The following is a 23,965-nucleotide window of genomic DNA, read 5'->3' on the forward strand; positions in this document are numbered from 1 at the left end:
GCATGGGCTATCACTTCATTCACCTAGCAAATGAGCACTGTGATGTGATAATTACATTACCGATTGATAAAAACATTGAACATCACTGTTCACTTACAAGTGGAAGGAAGGGAAACAAGAGAGCCAAACCACACACTACCGCAATTAGTGCTCTCACTCTAAATGATGGAGCTAAGTGCAACTGAATGCACCCAATGGATGCATCGCAAAACAATTAAGCATGGTTGAGGGAAGATAATTAACGGTTAGTATGCAAGTCTTGAAAGTTTACGAAGGATGATGGCAAAAATACAATAAAAAAGATGTTTTTTTTTCTGGCTGAATATAAAAATGAATGCAAAGGCATGCGTGGGCGATTGAAGGAGATTAAGGATGAAGGAGATTAAGGATAAGGATGAATGAGGAAAATGAAGGAGATTAAGGAAACAGCTCTTCCAAAATGAATAAGTTAATAAATCTCTTCCTGTTTATAGAAAATCTATCGAAAAAATCTTTAGCAAGAGGGATCTTTTGAGTAAAACCTCATTTGGATTTAAATGATTTGGATTGAAAGGGAGTTGCCCATAAACTAATCACTATTAAAACCTTTGACACCTATTACGTGTATGTGAAGCATAACTATGCAGCCTAACTACACTTACATCCAGTAAATTTCCGTATTGCAAGACCCCAACATGAATCACAATGAAATAAATATAAATTTCATGAGAATAATTCCACTCACACCGGCATCTATCCATCGACTAAAGCTTTTGCCAAAGGTTCAAGCCATTACCCTACCCTATATCCTTAACTCCTAATTTAATTTCACAGAGCAATCAGCAATTTAACGATTGCTAGTCTCGGAAAGGATATATTACCAATTACAAACAGTGAAACAATGACAATTTAATATATTTTTGCCGACATGCATTTTTAGAGTATGAATAAATATTGCTTTCAACATGATCCACATCTATCTCAAACAAGTTCGAAAAAATGACAAGTAAGTCTGATATTCTTCCCAAGACATGTATGCATTTCCTCACTTATTTGGATTTAAAATTTCCATTGGAATAATATTATTGGAAAAAAACATCAGCAGATTCAGTGGCTTATGACCTTTCACTACCACTAAGAGGGAAGGACTATTATGATAATGAAGGTGAATATGGAATTCCTTTTTATATTAGAGCATGCTACAGGTTGATGAGTGTTGACATAATCAGAACAGGAATAATAATTAACATCAAATCCTCAGGTTCTAATATCCCAAATGAAATAACAATTGGTAGAAGGCTATATCTACTCCCATAAAAACTTTCACAGCATGTTACATAGGTTGCTGCATATTCCGATGTCCCCTGCCAATTTCAATGAGGAATTAAACACAATTAAACTAATTGCTAAAAATAACGGATACAACAAACAGTTAATTGATAGCTTATATCGGAAACAATTAAAAAAACAAGCGGTGGGAGAAATTTATGGATCCCGAATGCGACAAGAATCAACGGCCAAGTGGCGCAGAATCCTTTTTTTAAAGGACATCAGGCCGAAGATTTACAAAAAGGTGCCTAAGGGTAAAATTAAAGTTGCGTTTTACAATAAAACCTACCTCAGGAACATTCTTTCCCTCACAAAAGATCCCATCCCAAGAGAAGAAAGGAGTGGGGTGTATAGACTAAAATGTGAATGCAACCCATGTATGTTGGGCAAACGGGGCGACAATTTCAAGAACGGGTGAAAGAACACCAAGCCTGCCTGAGAAATAAAAAGACTACTTCACAATTTGACACACATTTGTTAGATAACAATCATCAAAGTGATTTTGTTTTTGAAGTGCTTCATAATGAACCTAAAGAACCTAGATTAGACGCTTTGGAACAGATGGAAATTTTGCAGCACGTACGTTCCAATGACAACATTGCAAACGAATTTTTGTATGACTCCCACTCCTAAATTCCTGGGCTAATGACATGACGAACTCTTCGGCCTCTCTCTCACCTGAACCATCCCCCCTCCACCTGCCATGCCCTCCCTAAGGGAGCCTCCTCCCCCTAACTTCTTTCATACCATATGACCAAGTTTCCCCCTCCCTCTTCTCTATTGACCAATCCGTTCAACCTAGTTACCTTCCTCCCTACCCCTCCTAGCCTGGTATAAAAGGATGTGATGGACCTCTGTAGAGTTCACCTGATGATGACGTCTAACGTTGAAACCATGGTCGTGAATAAATATTAATGTGAAAGCACAAAGTTCTTCTTTTCAATTTAATTATGAATCGCTTTCACCAAGTTACGCCTCAAACAATCAATTTTATAATCACGTAAAAGTTCGGGAAAAGTAATGATTACTCAAAGTGGTATATCGATATCTCCACTGCATAAACGCTCAACAATCACCCACCTAATAGAATCCGCTCATCTAGATAGCCCTTATAGTACTAGGTGAGCCGATTTGATTCGGTGGGCGATTGTTGAGCATTTATGCAGTGGAGGTATCGATATTCATGCTCTTAAAAAGTAACAATTACTAGTAAAAAGTACCCAAGAAGTAAACTGTACAGAAAGTTTGGGCTTTTTTTTATGGTTGATCATCGCTGATTTCTGCCTTCATAAAATTATAGATGGAAAATAAGAGACATTTTTATGGAGAGAAGGGCTTTCACACACATAAATCGCTAAACTTACGAGGAGTTTGCTATGAAAACTAACTTAGCTATGAAAAATATCATACTTAATCATAAAATATTGGTCATCGGCAATTTTACAAAAATTTAATTCACAGAACATCATACACAACAAATGACATTATTTTTAGGAAAATATTTTACACGGCTAAAACTATCTACTTCCACCAAGTACAATTTCTATTGCCTAGCTTTCACAGTAAGCTTTCAGTTAGCTATTTGTTAGTACTTAGGGATGAAATGTCATTCATGCAGTGGAATATTAATAATAACTAATGACACAATACCAGGAGATAAAAATGTGCAAAAACTCACCCCTGATCTTCCAAGTGTTCCCCCTCCAGTGCTTCCACCTCTAATACTCCCCAAGCCTCTTTCTTCCCCACAGAGATCTGAGTCTGAGTCAAGTCTTGAATGCGACTGCGGCTCCTGGAAATATACACAATGATTTCCTATTAGCAACAGAAATATAATGTACATAGGTCAGAAAAAGGAAATTAGTAGCATTTAGTACAATTGTGGAAAAAATTACCGCAAAGCTCGTTGGCATCTGAGAGCGGCAAGTTCAGTAACTACTTGTCTTCCAAAATTTTGCCCTCATAATGCTCTCATACAACCAGGAGTTTTAAAAGCAATATACCCCTTATACAGAGGAAATAATCATGCCCGTCGCATTATGACAAAGCGCAAAAGATACAGCTACGAATTCTTCGCCATATTCTCCAAAGTATGCTTTGCCTATGACACACCTAGAATGGAGTTTACTCTCGTCAGGACATCAGTGGACACAGCCGACATATTATGCATTGAGACGAATGCCTTAGAAAGCAATCGTTCCGGTGGTGTAGTGGGTAAAGTATCATGCTACGGATCAGAGGTTCCACAGATCAAGTGATGGATGACTTGATGCTGCACACACACTTTAAACATTTTTCAGATGCTAAAACTTTGCAAACTTTGATGTCCCGACGAGAGTAAACTCCATTCTAGGTGTGTCGTGGGCGAAGCATACTTCGGAGAATATGGCGAAGAATTCGTAGCTGTATCTTTTGTGCCTTGTCATAATGCGACGGGCATGATTATTTCCCCGGTATAAGGGGCATATAGTTTTAAAATTCCCGGTTGTACAAGGGGATTATAGTTTTAAAATTCCCGGTTGTATGAGGGCATTATGAGGGCAAAATTTTGGAAGACAAGTAGTTCCTGAGCTTGCCGCTCTCAGACACCAACGAGTTTTGCGTTAATTTTTCCCGCCACTGTTCATAATACATCTGTGGCTGTTAATCTTGGTATACAATTAACTAATCAATATTACAGCCATACATCAATATCAAATACTTATGGAAAATCTTCTTGCATTCAAATGGGAGGGGAAGGCAAACGAGAGAACATAGTACAGTAGAAAATCCAACTAACAATCCATGCATCATAAAATAAAAATATTGATTCAATTTGTAAAACCCTCACTTCACTGTTTTACTAAGTATGTAACATATCACTGAAAGTGACACAAAATTTGTTTTCTGAAGTACAATAATTTGTCGATATGGCAGTGGAAATGGAATGAGTTGCCCATTCAGATTCAGGACAAGAGCAATGTAACATCTTTTATTGATATACTTGATTGTGTGTCAAGCATAACCACATAATATTGAGATAAACCCAAAAAAAGTCAGCTAAAGGGAGCAGTATAAATCATAGAAGTGAAGTATAAAGCATTAGAAAATCGTAAGTAAAATTGTAACGCACACCATACACGTACCACTAGCTACAAGTTATCTCTCACTTTATCAGAGAGTTACCAATAAAAACTATAATTATCAATAGCAGCTTCATATTATTTGTATTTGGGTAATTTATTATATGTTTGATTTGATTAAAATGTGGCAAATATCCATTTCAGCTGGTATTCAAAAGATTAAGAAACTAAGTGACAAGAAGTAGTACGAGATGAAGAATACATAAAGGCTCCTTATCTCGCAAAATGCATTTTAGGACACAGCAAAATGGTAAGCTTATCCAGCCAGCCTAGCCTAATCAAATAAAAATGTCAGTAAACAGAAGTGCTGCTCCTGGAACTACAGTATGGAATTTTGAGATATTCCAATTTATAGCTTTGGGTCAATGACCTGAAGTCATTTTCAATGGTTTTTCAATTCTTATATTCAGACCAGGTTGCACAACAGTTTTAAGCTGTATTTATTACCTTTTCAGAAATGTATCATAAAATGCTTCTTTATCAGTAATAGAGGCATGGGAGTTAACCTACAAAAATTCACCATCAAATTCCACAAAATTTCCCAAGATCTGACTCCTGTAACTTTCTCATAGCACTGCAAATTGATATTCTTTCATTATTTACAAGTATCATTAAAAATGCTAATTTGAAAGAAATCAGAGAATGTTTGGATAAAATTGTCACTTTTTTGGACTGAATGGATATGGAATGAACTAACAAAGGATAAATTAATAGGAAATGACCTTCTTACCCTAATTATTGTGGAAAAGGTGAAGCATCTCAAATAAAATCATTAGCGAAAATACTTTTGAAATAAGAGAAAATAGAAAATATTAAGGAGAAGAAATAAAATACATTCAGGCAGTTCGGAGAATGTATTACTAACTAAATACAATTAATTACCTGGGTCATTTGCTCTGTAGTAGTCAACAGGCGTGCCACAGGATTACAGCATACTGGAAGCGTCTCCAGTAATGTTGGCCTTGCATGAGTGAGGAGGGGTTTCACATACCGAACATCAAACTCTCGCCAAACTCTGGCTAAGAGAGCCCTCTCATGCACATCTGTTGGAGAGCCAGCATTCATTGCACTACCCTCTGAAGTATCAACAAGCGTCTGCAAGATTTACCAATGAATGGATTTATATTATTAGTTAAAAATAATTTCATAATTAAGCACTTAGTTTGAACACAGACTTCCACACATAAAAATTTTTAATGATCATTTTTAATAATAAAATCATTTCACTACACAGTAAAAAGCTATCCTCAACTGAGCATGAATTTGCTCACCGTTATAAACTATAATGTAACTGATCCTCAAAAATACTCCCACTTAACTTGGGCAAGACCCTGCTCCAACTAAACCGAAAACGAGCACAATGCAATAATAAAATTCTTCCCCTTGAGTAATTCACTCAGTGATTCAACCCATAGGTTGGTTTAAGAAGTAATTTTAGAATGACAGCCCCAAATGATTGAAAATGGGAAAAGAAACGGAAGGAAACATACTTACATTTCTAACTCCACCATAGTGAAGCATTTCTACCTCTTCTTCCACCCCCACACTGGAAAAAAATGAAAACAAAATTTCAGGCACAAGAGTTCCAAACTTTTCACTGGACTCACACTTCTAGGAAAATATCTCAGGTAAATACGAAGACAAAAATACTAAACAAATATTAATTAACTGATGAAATTAAGTAGTAAATTTCATTTTAATCACTTGAGCAACTACCCTATTTTTCTTTGTTCCATGTGCGTGCTTCTTCAAACAAAAGGTCCTAAGATTCTGAATAAAATGTTCCTGAAAACATTTTCCAAAGTCTAGATTGACTAGATTTATCAGAGGGTTAATTTCCTAAGGAGCAAAATATAAAATGTATAACCTTAATCCCCATACAAAAAACTATAATTAGAAACTAGGCATGACAGCTCAAATTTCTTCATAATATAAACATGCTAGCGCATAATTATTAATATAAACTCCGGCACACCAGAGTAGGGACATGTAAATGCATATGATTAGGAGCAGGGCATTAAATATTCACAACTGTTGAGGAAACAAAACATTTTTAGTATATTCATAGTGTTAAATAAATAAATACAACTCACATTCAAAATTCCACAAAAAATATGTGACTATTTCAAAAATATGTGCAGAAAAATTGAAATTGAAAAAAAAATCCTTTTTAACTCAAGGTGGATGCTGGTAACATGTAACTAATTAATTCACATAAGCTTTAAGTAACAAACACTTTAAAATAAAAATTTTAGATATGGAATTTTAAGCAGCTGAAGAACTAAACTGTTAAAGTATACTCTCACTTTTACATTACAGCACCCTGCCACTTACTGATAATTGTTGATGAAATATTCCCTGCCTGTGTCAATGACCATCCCATCATTGCTTAAGATTCCATAATTCAGCAATTTGAATAATACAAAACTAAAGTTCCATTGAAAAAATGTTATGAAACTTATGTTTATTTTTTTGGCCACTCTCTTCTCATTTATTATATTTTTATAACAAAATCATTTGAAACCTTGGAGTAATTGGATAATTTATAAGTTACTCCGATCAAATGCATTGAGAAGTGACATACAACATTCTAGCATAAACAAGATGGCAGTACAAAACAGTTAGAAGCCAAAATTTGCTATAGTAGAAAATTCTGATATGTCTGCCGAATGCCTTAAAATGACCAAAAATCAGAATCTTGCATTTGAAAGCCAAGTATATAATAGTATTCAACTTGAAGTGATGACAAAAACTAATAATTATGTCATAAGGTTAGGAGTTAGGAAAAAATAAGGTTAAGAAAATAGAGAGTAAACATTTAATAAATCTCCAAGCAGAGGCAACATTGATTTCATTGTCAACAATCAGCCCACCGCAGACACTGATCAGAAACTGAGAGGCAGGAATTTTACATGGAATTGCAAAGAACTAGGTGGAAATTTAGGAAATGAATAAAATAAACAAATGCAGAAAGGATAGGAAAATTAAGGAAAAAATCAAAAATAATATGTAATTACTGTTTGCCAAATACTAAATACATTAACTTTTACTAGAAAGACTGTTTACCAAATTTATTAAATGGAAATAATCAAAATCGTAAGAGCATTCATTATGAATACTGATAAACACTACATTTTTTCCACCTTTCTCCCTTAACATCTAATCATTAACCTTCCATCAAATAAATATCAAAGCATAATATTGAAACACAAGTGATAAGGTGGCATGAAGCTCTGATTTCATTTCGGTTATTTATCCTTAAATGAGTAAAAATGGCCAAAAAATACATACGGTATTTTAAACCATGCCAGGAGTTGCATTGTACCACCTCCTAGTATAATCACCGTCATGATGACTAATAGGGAAGTGGTGGTGAGCATTCTTTGCCTCGCATCAGAAACTGTGTTGCGGATGGCTAATGCGAAAGCCATTGCACCTCTTAGGCCTGAAAAAGTCACAGCAATGAGAAAATAGTATCTGTATCACGAGATTCATTGTGGATATTCATTCACTTAAGCAAGGATGCAAACAGTCAAATTATTGAACGCTGTAACCAATTAATACTAGTAAACTTTTGGACACCCCAAAAAATCTTCCATGTACAAGGAGGCCAAGGGAAAGGAACTAGCCCCCTTACCAAAATGTGAGACAGTCACATACCTGTGGTTTTGTTTGAGATGAGCTCTACCATCTCCTATTCATTTAACCTACATGTTGAACCTACTAAGTAAGTGAGCAGCTAATCAGCAATATCGACTTTCTTTGACAAGAAGGATACTAATGGACTATAAAGGAAAAATATAGAACTCGGCAACAATACATAACGTAGACATAGTCAACATGTCGGTAGTCCCTTTTTGTTGAGAACCCTATATCACCCTCCGTCAGGGAATCAATCTATAGCCTTGGATAATGAACTGGAGAGTGGGGGGTAAGGATCAAGTTTTGCAGGTAATTAAACACCATCAAAGAGGTAGGAAGGTATTCCTGCAATAATAGTCCTCCCAAAATAATACACCAGAGGGAAGCGGGATGTAACACTTAACATGAATTTTACATCCATGTACCCTGAGTAAAATTCTTCGGTAATTTACTAAGTCACAGAGCAGATAAAAATTTAAAGGTATTGAGATCAAGTCTTGATAAATGAAAATAATATTCATTCAGGGGAGTGTCACCCCACTGCTTAGGAGCTTTAAAAGGTTGGCCTTTAAGCAATATGCTGCTGGTACCCAGTTTTATTGGAAATGGAAATTTTCAAAGGAAAAGTTCTAATTTTTTATCTAAGATGAATTAACCATACGTAATGGACATGAAATATCAACGGATTTGAGGCAAAAGAAAACTCACCTGCAAAAAACAGCATGTGCTGAAACTGAAGAGGAATCTTGGGCTTCCTTCCAAGATTGAGGATAAAAGAAAGTGGATAGATGTTTGCAGCACGCCCAAGAAATGCACAAAACTACATCCAAATTAAGGAAAAATCTTAAACATATCCAATTCAAAAACAACATTCAAGCCCTGCAGATGTTTGAAATTGTTAATCCCCCAATTGTTGTTTTCATATTTGACTATTTTTCACTGTCAATGTCTGCTGCCCTTTTTCAAATAAATTATTTGAGGGTACCCCTCTCATTGGGGCTAAAAATGTTTTTTCACAAAATCATTGATATCGACCCCAATTTTTTTCCTTTTTGGGTCCAGTCAAATGAATGAAAAATGAACTGAAATTTTATACCAAAAGAATGCTGTTGACTGTTGCCGAAAACGAAACATTAATGGGAATTTTAATGAAAAATTGGAGTGATTGTTTTTTTTTTTGCTTAAAAGTCAGTGATTCATAATTCTTATCTCAGTTATGATGAAAATATGATTCACTGTTGTTGCTTTACCAAAAAACAAATTAGTAGCTACATCCCATCCACTACCATTATTTTTTCTTTCACCCAAAACAGGTACAATACCATATTCCTGACAGTGGCACAAAATATGATTTTACACCTCATAAATGGAACAGTATTTGTAATTCCTACCTTAGTCAAGTTATTCAAAGCTTTCACCTTTCTGTATGCCACTTGATGTGCTTAATCCTTTTCGTATGTCAAAAATGTCTAAGGGTATTCCTCAAGGAAACTCCCACCCCCTGTCGGCAAGAAAATAGAACTCTTTTCTCTGCACTTATTGCTCGCTTATGGATTATTTAAAAAAAATCAGTTCATTAAAAATATGTAATGTAAAACCAAGACAAATATCTGGCTTAAAGAATGGTAAGCATCGCAAAATAGAATCCACTGCGGAATCTACCACCCATTTTACCACAAAAAGGAATACTTCCCTATTTTATGCATATTGCTAGGACAATCCCGTTTAAATATACTTCATGGCAACCTAAATACATGAATGTTACATCTGGCAACTAATGAAAGACTGATCACAACGTCTCCTACTCCTACTGGTAGATCCAAGCTTAATTTAGCATGGCAAATTTGGGTGTGACTTTGCATTCAATTACTATGAATGTTAATCTCAAATTTTGCAAGACAAGAAGTAAAAATATTTTAAGTCGGAAAATAAGAAACAACCAAGTGAAACACAATTACTTTCCTCACCGCTCAACCTTTACGAACTCGTTTTCCATGCTTTTGTGTTACGTTAGCATTACCTGGATTGTTTCATTGCCTAGTTTGATTCATAGTTAGAACCCTCAGTTCACATTCTTCACCACCCATTATCTATGCCACAGAATTTTATTGTCCTTAAACAGTTGGCTACAACTATCTGATAATACTTTGAATCCCAGTAGGAATGCAAACACCCCTCATTATTCCACGACGGATTTTCAAAACTTGTCAGAATAATTATAAAAGCAAAGGCTGAACACTCAATGTTAAATTCTTTTTTCTTTTTTTTGCTTGGACTCCTCATTCCCACGAAGTTTTGAAAATATTTTTGCACATGTCCCTTATCATATAACTCCTGCACAGTTCGATTGATGATAAAGAAATAAGAATAAAAAAGGATACAAATGATGCGAAGATGAAACCAACATCAAAATGATGTTTTGGGAAAGTGAACATTGAAACACCAATGTAAGAGAAAATAAAATTCTCTGCTAAAAAGTTGAGTAACCCAAACAGCTGTTTTGTTCTTGTTCTGGAGTCTGGAGATAGATTATTGTAGGTATAGTGGGCTTGACACATCCCACAAAATAGCACAGCCACAATTCCTGAAATAAAATTTTAACTGTGTAAATACAATCATTATTAACTAATTTAAATCAAAAAGCATGCATTAATGTGACTCATTGGCATTATAAAAAACACAACTATATTAATATTAATTTTATAATAAGTATATCAATACAAGCATAAATAAAATTTTAATTTTTTAATTAATCATAATTAATACTGACCAGTGAGTTCCGCAGCTTCAGCAATGAGGAATGTGCTATAGGACATTAAAACAAAGAGCGCAGACTCTAAAAGGGGGAAATCTCGAACTCTGGTGAATTTGGTCAAGTGAGAAGAGTCAAGGAAAAATTCATGAAAGAGGACTTAATTTAAAAGGGCACAAAAATAAAAAGATTGACCTTCCAAACCAAGGAAATTTAAGCTTTTGATTACCAAATTTTTCAAAATATAATACGGACTGCTTGGACAGGATATTTCAAGACTATTTGAGTTTTAACAGTACAAAAATTTTTAATGGATACAATCAACTGCTAATAATTTTTCACTGACTAGCATTATTTATTTATTAAAGTATACTACCCATTAAGGTAGGTTTCTATGGAGTACTTAAGAAGAATTCTGGGAGCCTCCCTTTCCATCAAGCACTTCCCTGTCAGTGAAAATTTAAGCTTTTGATTAACTAATTTTAACTTTTTTATAACTAATAACCTACTTCCTACAGGAAATAATATATAAAAAAGTCATCTTAAATAAACCAGTGGAGTAGTCATGAATTTGAGGAAATTCTTGATAACAATCACATTAACTTGGACTTTAGTCATACCTATAAACAAAGTACCATTTACACATACATATTAGCAACACATGGTGCATGCATGAGGAAAATTCATGCATGCACCTACATCCTTTATTTTTATAAAATATGCAATTATAATGGTTAAAATCCTAATAAACACCATATTAGTTCAATGAGATCATTACTTGCCCATTCAATATGCAGGGTGATTAAAAGTTATTAAATATTGAAGCCAAAACTGAACATTTAAATATTAAAGAAATACCACCACTACCCTTACATCCAAGGAGTTGACTTGAATGAACCCAAAATTTTCTTAAGCATCATACATATCTCTACTTTAAAAAATACATATTTAAATTAGGAATGGCAATACTGGGTATTTTTAAAGTTAGATCATTTTCAAGTCCCTAATGCTTCACAAATGTTTCTGAGCCTGGAAGGAAAGATGATGATGACCTAATAACTCTGCCTTCCCAAAAATGTTTCACCAGGCTCAGTTTTGATTAGCAGAGCTTGAAAGAAATTTAGAATAGGAGATTTACGAAACTGCCAGGGTTATTTTTTATACTTTCATCAGAGGAAAAAAATTTTTTACCCTCCAATTGTCACCCTGCATACAACTGTGACTAACAGCATAGTAATGAAGAGCCACTATTCCCTGGACAAAATAGATAATCACCATCTGCACATTAGAGAGGAAGACTGCACAGATAATTCTGAGGTTCACATTTACAAACATTGGATGCATACAACCAATATAGTAGCTCTAGAGCAATCTGGCTAATCATTTGTGCTCAGAAGACACTCACTGAGAGCAGTTTGCATTTTTCAGAAGCGAAGAAGTCCTTGCCCAACTCCACTCTGTACTAACGGAGCAATAAAATTTAGAGGACTACCAAAACAAACTTTCCACCAAAGTCATAGCAACAGAGTCTTTCATTTAGAGTGAAAGCACTCCAAAAACCTAACAAGAGCAGCTATTCAGCTGATCCATTGAACTTCCCCATTGACTTAAATTTCCTAATTGGTTTTACACTTTCACTCATAACTGATGTACGACATGCAAATAAAAATTTACCTGTTGTATTTAACCCTTTCACTGCTGTGAACGTACCTCGTATGTTCGCATGGCAGGCCGCTGTGAACGTACTTTTTCTTCCATGCACTCGGCACTTTCGCCGAAGCACTCCGAAGGGTCGCTAATCCGGAACCCTTTCCTCGACGAGCTCACCCTCGTTGGCCCCTCTCTTCGACCTTCCAAGCAGGGGGCCTCCCTCCCCAAAAGTGACCACTCTGACTGCAATTTGAAAATCTACCAATCAATCCAATCATCAAAAAATGATTGTTTGTATCGCACTCCTGCCAATCGAGCAATCAAGTATGTCTTTGAACCGTGTTTCTGCAATGAAAAATAACGATTTTGTTAACTTTGCTAAAAACGTGGCTGCGGACCACCGGAAAATGGCCATTTTAGCAAAGTTAACAAAAGCGTTATTTTTCATCACAGAGACACGGTTCAAAGACGTACTTGATTGCTTGATTGGGAGGAGTGCAATGCAAACAATCATTTTTTGATGATCAGATTAATTGATAGATTTTTAAAATGCAGTCAGAGCGGTCACTTTTGGGGAGGGAGGCCCCCCCACTTGGAGGGTCGAAGAGAGGGGCCAGCATGGGTGAGCTCGTCGAGGAAAGGGTGCCAGATTAGCTACCCTTCGGAGGGTGTACCACAACCATTCTGGAAGTACCTGCTCCATGGCCCCACGAAATACATTTTAGCCTTTTCGCCACATGTGAGGAGAAGGTTTTCGGAGATTGAACAGCAGTGAAAGGGTTAATAGGCATTAAGCAAAAAGACTAAGTATGCAATCCCAAAGAAACTTTGTACACTATACATATTCACAAAAAAAATTTAATACAGTTGAAAAATTGAAAAAAGGATATCAATGCAGTAACGCAGCCCATTAAAGCACCAATGAAAAGAGACAAAGAAAAAAATCCTACAAAGTCTCCAACAGCACGGAAAAATGCTGGAGCTTCAAAGCCACCAGAACCAACCTGGTATCGCTCACTGTAATGCTGGATTGCTCTGAAAAAAAAAGAAAATTTTAAAAAATTGAGATGCAAAAATACTTCTTACCCTTATATGCAACAGTCAAGAGTATCAATTTTTGGTATTCAGGATTTTGACTGTAAAATACCAACAGCAATAACTAAAAAGATACAATGATACCTATGAATTCAGATTAGTTTCTTCGTTATATTTTTGGCCAATAGCACCATAAACCCAGAGATAGGTTCAATTTATAATTGGTGATAGTTTTCAAATTTAAGACAATATTTCAAATGCAACCATTAAATAGATATACTGACCCACTGAGTACAATAGCAACTGCATCATTCAAAACACTCTCTCCAAAGACCAATGCATAAAGATTAACATCCACTGATAAATCATTGAATATTGCAATCACAGTCACAGGGTCTGTTGCTGAAATTACAGCACCAAAATACAGAAGATCAAGGAAGGTGAAGGTGTCGGCATAGTGTGGCATAAGCTGCACAAAGCCATACATCACCGCTCTGGAAAGAGAATAAAAAAATAGATCAGTAAGATAATTTCCTTGAAGATATCTTCCTGGATTTATCATGATGAGATCATAATTTTCATTAAAAATTCATTTTTAAATTAAGTTATAACATGGCTTACTATTAAAACAAGGACCAAAATGACCAACTTGAAGAGTAACTCAAAACCTATATCATCCACAGTAGATCATAGAATCAAAACATGCTGACCCAGTTGATCATTTTATTCATAGGGCATACTTGTAAGAAAGAAGGGGATACAAACAACAGTTCCTTAAGTATCAGCGGAAGGGGCAACCATAAGAGATTGAGGGGGATAGGTTGCTAAATAAGGGAGATTGCCAAAGCTCATTGAAAAAGTCGAGAGAGGAAAGTACAAGGAGCACACAAGGGACACAAGTGATTGGAGACTTTGATGGGGCATGAAACCACCCTCTTAGTAATATACCAAGATAAAATCAATTATGATTTCCCAAAAGAATAAGAATCCTACTTACCCGACCACAAATGAAGAAATAGTTGTCCCAATTAGGGCATAAGTCAATATCGCTCCAAGATTTCTAAAGAAATATTTCTGAAAGAAAATAAAGGCATACATTATTATTCCTAACAATAACGCATACTTGAAATCTCAAACAAAACTAAACATTTCAGAACCATCCAATTCATGATAAAATAGAAATTTAAGATAAAGAATGATTTTTTTTCAAAGACTTACCCTTTTCAAGCTATATCCAGCATGGAATATTATTGGAGGTAATATAATATTGAAAAAAATTTCAGGATCAAAGGTGGCCTAGAAGTAAAAAAAAACAAATGCATTACATTTCCTTAAGTAAATATCATATGCAACCCAATTTTTAAGTAAGGATGATATTACTGGCTTGACCACAAGATAAATTTCATTTTTACGGGCAGGAAATGCATTCTTCCACTCACCTTTAAATCAATTTCATTTTCCTCCAGATCCACTATTTCACCTCTAAAGGTGTAGGCATAAGTCTTATTTGGAGTGGTAGATGGTTTATTTGGGAATCGAAGCCACAGTGTGTCTGGTGGATATGACTGGTTATATTCTCTTCCCTTGTCATCTGGCTCCACTGACAAGTGAAGAACAGCTGTAGTGCTTCCAGCATACCTGATTATGGCCCCAACAATTAAACCTATACCGAAGAAGAATGAACACGTGAGTGTAAATTTCAAAAGGAAATCTGAGTGCTTAACAGCATTGATTCCCTAAATAATCTTCACCAAAAACTATTTTTTTTCAGTATTTAAAGAAATAAGAGTCCTATTGCAGAGAAATTATGTTCATCATCATCACAATTCAAGAACTCTGAAATTGGTTGGATGCAGTTCTCCAATCAGCGAACATTTTCATATTAACGTATGTATTCCCTTTTACATCACTGACAACTTAAAAGATGAAACTACCTCAAGACCTTCTATAGCAAATCTTACCATAAGCATGTCCAATGATAATTGCCTTAATCTGATAACAAAGCCTCTTTATGATACCCGTATAAGGTCTAGGATGCTGATAAGCTTCTTAGGATGCTAAGAGGACTTCTCTTTCCTCCCATGCTGCATACCACTTCCTCACTACTGATTCAGTTTGTATATTTGATCTTCACCATTCTATGGAAGCACCACATTTCAAATGCATTCACACTGACTTCTCTCCATATCTTGCAACCATAGAGATTCATACACCAGATTTAGCACCTGATGAATTATTACCTTACTTCTACCCAACTATTCTCAACTGTCAATATATTCTCCTTTATGTGGAAAGCCCAATTTTGCTAGGCTATCCTTTTTCTTTCGAGCATTTTCCATCACTGGTTACTTGAAATTATGATTATCGAATGCATTTAGGATACTCACTGATGGGGAAAATATGGACAATAAGGAACATATTCCCACAATCTTAACCAGTTAGTGGCGTTGCTTCCCATAATAGAAAGTCAACATATAAACCAGTTGGATGAGGTTTCGACTACATACAGAATTTCAGTAGGACAATAGATGTATACCCATTTGGCCTAGTTGGATTCCACACAAATTCTACTGAAATATAGTAAAATTGGTACATACATATATTCAGACAACCAACTTTTTAACCTATTTCATTGAGGTGAAACTAGACCAATCAACCAACTACAGATATACACTGGATGGCAAATTTCCTGACTGTCATTATTATACATATATGAAATGCTTTAATGCATTGACAGATTTACCCACATTGAGATCATTTGAAAAAAGGATTGTCTTTTCCCTCCAATAATGACAGCACAATCCACAAAACCACAAACCCTCATTTCCCATTAAATACAAGTTAATTACCCTATACTAAAGTTTGATAATATGTGCTGATTTACAACATAACCCTTGCAGTTAACAAGTTTTTCACATCCAACTTAATTTGAAGTTCAAGCAACCATCAGATATACAAATCAAGCTGCCAACTTACAGCAGGAATCAAGCCAAACATCAAAACTTAAAATCATTCTTGAACAAGTAAGCCACGAGCAGTTGGAATAAACCACTTAATAAGCTAATAACTAGATTTTTATGCCCAGCAATCCAATCAATGTAAGCTGCACAGTTTTCTTTTTCCACTTTTGCTTCTTTACACAAGATCCACCAATAAATTAACTCCTTGAGGGCTCTGATGACTGAATTTTCCAGCAGTTAAAATACTCACAATATATCATGATATTACCAACAAAAAACTGACAAGAAAAATATTTGTCTTTTACATCATTGTGCCACACCTTATCCTTCATTTCATGGATTGTATTTAGATAGAGTGTAATGATTGATAGTAATGATAGGGTTGCCATAAAAATTAGAAATAATTAAATTGAATGCTTGAACAACAATAGCAACCCTGTGGCAACATATAATCGAATATGTTTAACTAAAGTCTGTCTATACACTAATCATTAACCGCACGTACAACCGTCAGAAGATGAAGGAATCAATTGTTTCAATGTATACATTTCGAGAGTTCAGCGGACGCAAATAAAATTCAAGAGGAAAAGTGAGAGGCAAGAGAGATAATGACGACAACCTTGGAACCGCCTCCACCAGAAAGTCACTGGCTAGTATCACCAAGCCCTTATATAATATGGTGCGAATATTATCCGTGAGGCACTTTATAAAAATCACACCAATTCTGGTTCAAGTTAAAGCTGTGGAACACTCATTGGCAACTCAATGATATTTCTGACACAAAATTTAGCCAAGTGTTACAAAAAATGGCCAAATTCGCAAGGGTAAATAATGCTGTATTTCTATTCCAGTACAACATAAAATACCATGAAAAGCGCACAAAAATGACAAAATTGATGTTACGGACAAGTTGTCAGAATTTTGGTAGTACAAAGAGATTTAATTTAACCATAGAAAAACCTATAATGTAAAGAAAAATACCGAGTAGAATGAGGAAAAATGACAGCAGCGGGATGGATTTACTTACAGCAATAATTACCTAGGAAACGCTATAACTTCCCGTCTAAAAATAGTTCTAATATGCATAACGAGGCGCAATACTTCCTCATTCGCACGCTTTTTATTGTATTTCCCACAACTTCCTCAAAGGAAGAAATCAGGGAAATTTTTATTTAAATGAAGTGAGTGGAGGATATACAAAAGCTTACTTTGCTAGAAATTATTCACGATGAATTAAAAATGAGCAGAATAAATTATTTCTAACAACCATACACATAGTATTTAAGCTTTGTTCACGGTTAATCGGAAACAGACTCGCAGAGAAGCTTGGCGGGGTCATGACGTAACGGCATGTTTTATGCTCATTAAAAGATTAAACCACTCATACGAGTGACTAATATGAGATAAACTATTAAAAAATTACACTTACCATATATTACAGCCAGCCCAGTTTCGTGGACGTATCTCAGACGTCGATGCTTGAATAGCCAAATAGTCAACACAGTCAGTATGAGTAAAAAGGTATACAAAAGTAAATTTAAACTGTCAATTCGATGAGTATTCTGCGCCTTAACATCTAACTGAATATCCGAGGGTTCCCCATAGCAGTAAGACCACAGATTATTCCATACTAAGGCATAAAAAAATAACTGTAGCCGTTTATCTCCCATTTTTCGGGGCTCTGTCTTCTGCTATCACATGATACCAATCGCAACTGACTGCAACCATTCGCGTTGTTGATAGGACATCGATATATCGCGGACAGTCGTGGATATATCGTAGATCGCCGAAAGGAATCTATCGATATTTTATAGTGCGAAACGTGCGAAATTTAAAATTTATTACTGTGACTCCATTAATTTCATCGAAATTAGGAATAATAGTCCAAAAACGGTGTAAAATATATCGTCAATATAAAATATACTATAACTGGCCTCATTTTGCGGATCCAAGTGTTGGCGATAAAATGTCGGAAGGGAGAGCAGACCCTCATCGACGCATTCAGCTCTGCCAATGCAAGTCATGTTATGAGAGAGCAAGATACTAATGATATTGACGTAATGCTTGTAAATGGATGTGTTCATCAGATTAGTGAGTCAAGTGTTCCCTATCATGCCCAGTTGGATACCCAGTGAAGAAAGCGCACAAGTGAACTGCTTACGATCACCTATAATCTCCTTCCCTGACAATGTCAGGCCCGTGCTGGGCCGTATCCCGGTGCACCCTCGAGCCTGGAAATCTTAGGTGCCCTTCTGTTCCAAAACTCACAAATTTTACAGGCAGATACCAACATTGAACAGATAGCTTGATTTCAATGATGTCTCATTTAACAGCATAATAAACACCATCTTGAGTATACAAAATAATCGTTGAAATTAATATAATACAATCTGGTAAAATTCATTTCATATGAGATTGCAATCTCAAGAGGGTAAGGATTAACATTTCAAAATTTATTTATTAGTATATTCCACACCCCCAGAATCACCGGTAGTCCTCCACATGCACAGTGCTGGCGCCGTCTGGCCGTGGCCATCCACTGCCATTAAGATGGTCCAGCACGGGCCTGTTCTGAATGAGAGGTCAGAAATGGTGAAGGGGCAGTCAGTCAAAATTTAATGAATGGGAGGAAACTGAAGAGGAAATACAGGAGTTGTAGCTGCAGGATAAGGCTTCTTGGGAGCAATTTTGTCGGCAAGCATGACAGGGAACTGAGGAAAGGAGCTGATTGTGGCCCACAGCATTTATTTTCGAGGGATCCTACACCCCACTAACCTCCACAGCCTGAGGAGTCAGTGGAGGTGAAGATCCCCACATGCCATCAGTGGCAGATTCAGGATAGGGTCAAGGGGGTAGCTAGGTGGGGGTCCTGGTTTGGAACTTCCCACCAGTGGTGGGGGTCCAAACAAAATTACCATTTTATCTTGAGTAAATTGGATACCTCAAGAAAGGATCTATGGCTTCCCTCTGGATCTGCCACTACTTGCTATTGCTACTAAGTTAAGCTCTGTATCCCAAACCTGTACATCTTATGTGCAGTTTGTCACACAGTTAAATCCAATTGAAAGGCCTAAGTTTGAAGAGAAGTGAACAGCATGCATCTTGTCTTGTCCTGAGAAGTCAGTCATATCCCATTTATTCCCCTCACCCAATCCCACATAACTCAAGACCCTAGTGTATGCGAAATGGTTGGGTGTGCTTTAATTTAAGCCAAGAGGATTTTCAAATGGTAAAAAGGCAATAATTCTATTCAATAGAGAGCTTAATCTCAAAGTTAATGAGGCATGAATGTCATAAGAAATCATTTGAGAACAATCAACAGGTGTGAAAATTGCACAAAGGAAATTCATTTGCCCAGGCCAGGAGTGGAACTCGGATCTCCCAATATTTGCATCAGGTGTTTATTGCTATGTAATTAATGTGATAATGCAAGTGAGCATCCAGGTGGGTTAAAATATAGGCTCATTTGCCACCAAATTTGACTGTAGTATAGTTCATGCTTCCTAACTGCCAAGATACTTTTGTTTTCCCTTAAAAATTTTTTTACATAAATTGGTAGAATATTTAGCAAAGATATGACCAATGCAGTATTACCATACAACCATTGTGACGGTATCTTCACTATCGAAGCAGCAAAATATTTTTCTGATAGGAAGTATTGGAATACCAAGAAGGAGTAACTTTCTCTCCTTTCCTAGTTGATAATGGTGTGTGATCACATGAAATCTCCAAAGTATAGTACATACATACATAGTGTTTTATTGCGTTAGAAGGGTAATTAGAAAATTATATTGCTCGTTATGAAAACTATCTGATTGCTGTAAATAAGTTCATCTACATATACCCATCAAGCCACCTCAATCAGTGTGTGGTAGGACGTGTGAATATACCAGCCATTAACCCTTTCGCGCCGAATGCCATACCAGTGCGGCGACGATTTTTTTCCATGAACAACGAATGCCACACCTGTGCGGCATTGATTTTCCTAACCTAAGCAACGAATGCCACGCCTGTGCGGCACAGGTCGAAAAAAGTGACCGTGGCGGACACAATAGACCCACGGACGTGGTCGCCCCTCGTGATCCGCCTTAGCGCGAGCCCAGTCCCATCTTCGGCCGCTCAGGTCGACCCTTTCTTATCCTCTCCATGCGGTCAAATACTGTTATTTGCTGTGTGTTTTCCAAAACTATATTTGTTGCTTACTTTTCATATCTATTGCTATAAATTAATTCATCGTTTTTTGCTGAACACATGGAAGTTTCAAAAAAAATTCTAACATTAATATCAACGGAGTTATAGACCAACTAGTAAATATACTAAATTCGTCTATATCAACGTTAGAACTTCGTTTAAAATTTCTGCACGCTCAGAAAAGAAACACAAAATTCATTTTGAATATAAAAAAATCGATGCGAACAACAAATATTTACATATATTTTGCACTAATATTTTAGCCAGTTGACCGCGGACTCGTCCTAGGAAGGGGCTTTTAATCCCTCTAGGGTCTGGGACGGAGGCCGAGGAAAGGGATCGGCGCCCCACTGAGTTGGGTCCAAAAATGGTTAGGGAGGGAACCACTGCCTTCAGTCGACGCGAAAAAGCTTCGTACCGTGGAGTAAAGAAAACTTTCAAGAGACTCGTATTGAGGAAGAATTTCCCTCAACGAAAGTCCGGCGCGAAAGGGTTAACAAGAACAAAAATTCTTAAATAAAAAAAATACTAAATATTTCCCTCAACTTACTTCAGAGAGAAGAGCCTGAAAATGGAAATTGAACCTGAGTTACCCTAAGGAAGCGCAACAGCTAAACTTATAGGAAATTATACATACATAGGTAATTAATAAAATATGATCAATAAATTTAAATCCAAACAACCATAGAGATAATAATTACATAATGCCTTCTTTGGCTGAAAATCACTCGATTCTTATAAAATTCCAGATAAAATATTAAATACAAGGTGTTACTACCACCTTGCACGTACAGACATTCATGAAATCATCAATATTCTTGAAGCCCATATCTGTAACTTCGTTTTAGTTGGTAGAAGATCGACTCGTGAAGCTACCATCTGATCCAACCCAAAGTCAACTTGGTTTTACTTGTGTAACTAAGGGATCAGGTTGATGTAGTGGCTAGAGCATTGGCTTCCCACCCCATGGGCTCAGGTTCAAATCCCAGTGGCGGCAGATAATTTTCAGAGACGGCCCAATCCCTGCTTGAATGATGTGTGGAAGATATTTCAAGCACAACGCTCTGTCTTTGGATGGGATGTTAAGCTGTGGTCCCCTTTCTTTTAACTGAGGCATCGTTAAGAGCAGGCTAATGCTGATGCTGGGATCCTCACCACACTTCCTCATGGTGCGAATGACCTCAGCTGTTAGTCGCCTCTGCCAATTAGGTACCATACCATCAATATACCCAAGGAATTTTTTGTGACTTGTGAAATTAGAGAATTTTGATTTCTCATAGCCTGAAACTGCCAATTTTGTGGTGAAAAAAGCAATCTTATCACAAAAGGTGAATGCATAGTGCAAGTTGAACCAGTGAAAAAAAAAAGTTCATTTAACATGATAATGGAGGAGGACAATGCCCTGCAGGTTTTTGCCATGGCACAGATGAATAATCAATCAAAAATAAGATCGCAAGTCTTCCGGAATATACTCAGTTCTAGGTTGAATACTCCATATTTAACCTAAGTTTTGCACTTCTTAATTCTTGCAACTCAATACATAATCATAAGTGACCAATTAGCACCATAGAGGCCATTGATGACTCTCATTGAGTCCCCATACAGGGCACACAGGTTGCAAAGATCAACCCAGATGATGCCACCATCTAATTTTTACCATTGTGCACACACTAGATAATATCAGTAGTTTGACAAACAGGGAGATGGGAGGGTCCCCACTAAAGGGACTGATGTTAATGGCACAGCAATGTTTACATCTCAATTTTGCAGCACCAATCCCAAGGTTATGCCACGACTAATTAACTGACTCCTCCTCCTGAATGTGTGAAATTAGGGCAGTCAGGGGTGGGCTATACTCTCCCCTCCAAAACAGTGGCAGAAACATATGGGAGGTGCAGGGGGCACGTGCCCCCCTTTGCATAGCCGCTTCATTGCCGAACCACAGCTGTAAATTTTTTATATCAAAAGATGGCGACGCCTTGTATATGTGTATAATCAGTTTGAGTAAAACATTCTTAAACTATACATGTAACTTGATTAGTTTTCATTTCTATAAAATATAGGTAGCTCAAAATATCTTTTGCACCCCTCCCCCTGGAGTGTTTTCTGTATCCGCTACTGCTATGAAAAACCAACCTTCGTGATAAAACAGTGAATTAGAATTGACGGTTTGAAACCTGACTTATTGTTAGTGAAATAGGGTAGTTTCCTTCAAGTAAAATGAAATGCATTGATTGCGATTCTTTACCCACCATTAGTGTATTCATGATATACAAATTATTTGGTTTTAGAAATCCCAGTTTAGACAAATGGCAACGGTCAATTTTAACCTCATTTGAAAAAGGTCAGATTGGTGCCAGTGCGATTCCGCTCCACGCAACGTCACAGGGACCTAGATTCAATAAGAGTAGTCAGGAGTTTTACATCATCTGAAATTACTAATGCATGCACGAGGCACAGAGCTCAGGGAAACATCTCTTAATAATCACACATTAAAAATACCTAAATTCGGAAAGTTTCCTTCGTTTGATAGCAGAATAATAATTCTTATTTAAGCCAAGCACTACCTGCTAGCAGCCTGCGTCGTATCAGCGCTCAAGCCTCGCCCCAAGGCCACCTCACAAGGCGGCAGGGGGAACCAGAAATGCGTCTCACGGACTTTTCCCATCATTCCTACTTAGTTGTCACATTTTCGCGCGCTTGAAATTTTTCACTTTTAGTTTAGTCGCGAAAAATAGAAAACGTCATTGAAAAATCTCTAAGTATGAAATTCGTACTCCAGGAGTAATAATCTTTCAACTTAGGCAATAAAAAATAATAGGAAATCACCCTATTGCTTCCTGTCCTGTATTTGAACCTGACAATGTTGCACAGTGACAAAGCAGGTTGCTAAAATCATATGCAAAATTCACATTATATTATATTAGTAGTATATTTTTTTGATGCTATGCAATTCTGAGATCTCAGAGAGACCATATCAGAATTTTAAAAATTGATCACAAATATTTTCTTAAAAAAATTAACAGTGAAAAGGGAAAATGTCTTGGCTCTGTGGAACACAGCACAGTCTACATCAGCTAACTGTGGAACCCCAAGTGCAAATTTTTCCTACGGCTTCTCCCTCCATACTACATATACATTGACCTATATCAAGTTCAATTTTTTTTCTGCAAGGGAATGACCATGGTGAAGTTAGAATCAGCTATATAAATGCCTGGAGACCAATACATCTGAAATCTAGCAAAAATAATGATGCAAGAAAATTAGTATTTAAATTCATCGTTAACCACACAGTATTTATTCAT

At 36.4% G+C, this 23,965-nt stretch overlaps 1 protein-coding gene across 12 annotated transcripts in view; it reads right to left on the bottom strand.

The window, feature by feature from the left end:
- The window catches only part of LOC124153918 (sodium/hydrogen exchanger 7), a 57,745-nt gene extending 39,540 nt beyond the window's left edge, over positions 1-18,205 (bottom strand). For 9 of the 12 annotated variants that reach the window (XR_006863793.1, XR_006863792.1, XR_006863791.1 and 6 more), the window contains exons 1-13: positions 17,899-18,204; positions 14,949-15,172; positions 14,728-14,805; positions 14,507-14,583; positions 13,794-14,003; positions 13,365-13,509; positions 10,843-10,948; positions 10,454-10,656; positions 8,781-8,892; positions 7,722-7,875; positions 5,925-5,976; positions 5,313-5,525; positions 2,987-3,100 (exon numbers count right to left, since the gene is read on the bottom strand). Coding sequence is in view for 8 of the 12 variants with exons in the window: in XM_046527323.1 (XP_046383279.1) it covers positions 2,987-3,100; positions 5,313-5,525; positions 5,925-5,976; positions 7,722-7,875; positions 8,781-8,892; positions 10,454-10,656; positions 10,843-10,948; positions 13,365-13,509; positions 13,794-14,003; positions 14,507-14,583; positions 14,728-14,805; positions 14,949-15,172; positions 17,899-18,139 (1,929 nt within the window). In the remaining 4 variants the exon portion in view is untranslated. Of the gene's footprint in view, positions 1-2,986; positions 3,101-5,312; positions 5,526-5,924; positions 5,977-7,721; positions 7,876-8,780; positions 8,893-10,453; positions 10,657-10,842; positions 10,949-13,364; positions 13,510-13,793; positions 14,004-14,506; positions 14,584-14,727; positions 14,806-14,948; positions 15,173-17,898 lie in introns of all 12 variants that reach the window. The other 3 variants (XR_006863790.1, XM_046527324.1, XM_046527320.1) reach the window with 1 other exon arrangement.
- Positions 18,206-23,965: the final 5,760 nt, after the last annotated feature.

Source organism: Ischnura elegans, chromosome 2 (genome assembly GCF_921293095.1).
Source record: "Ischnura elegans chromosome 2, ioIscEleg1.1, whole genome shotgun sequence".
In the NCBI taxonomy this organism is placed as follows: Eukaryota; Metazoa; Arthropoda; class Insecta; order Odonata; family Coenagrionidae; genus Ischnura; species Ischnura elegans.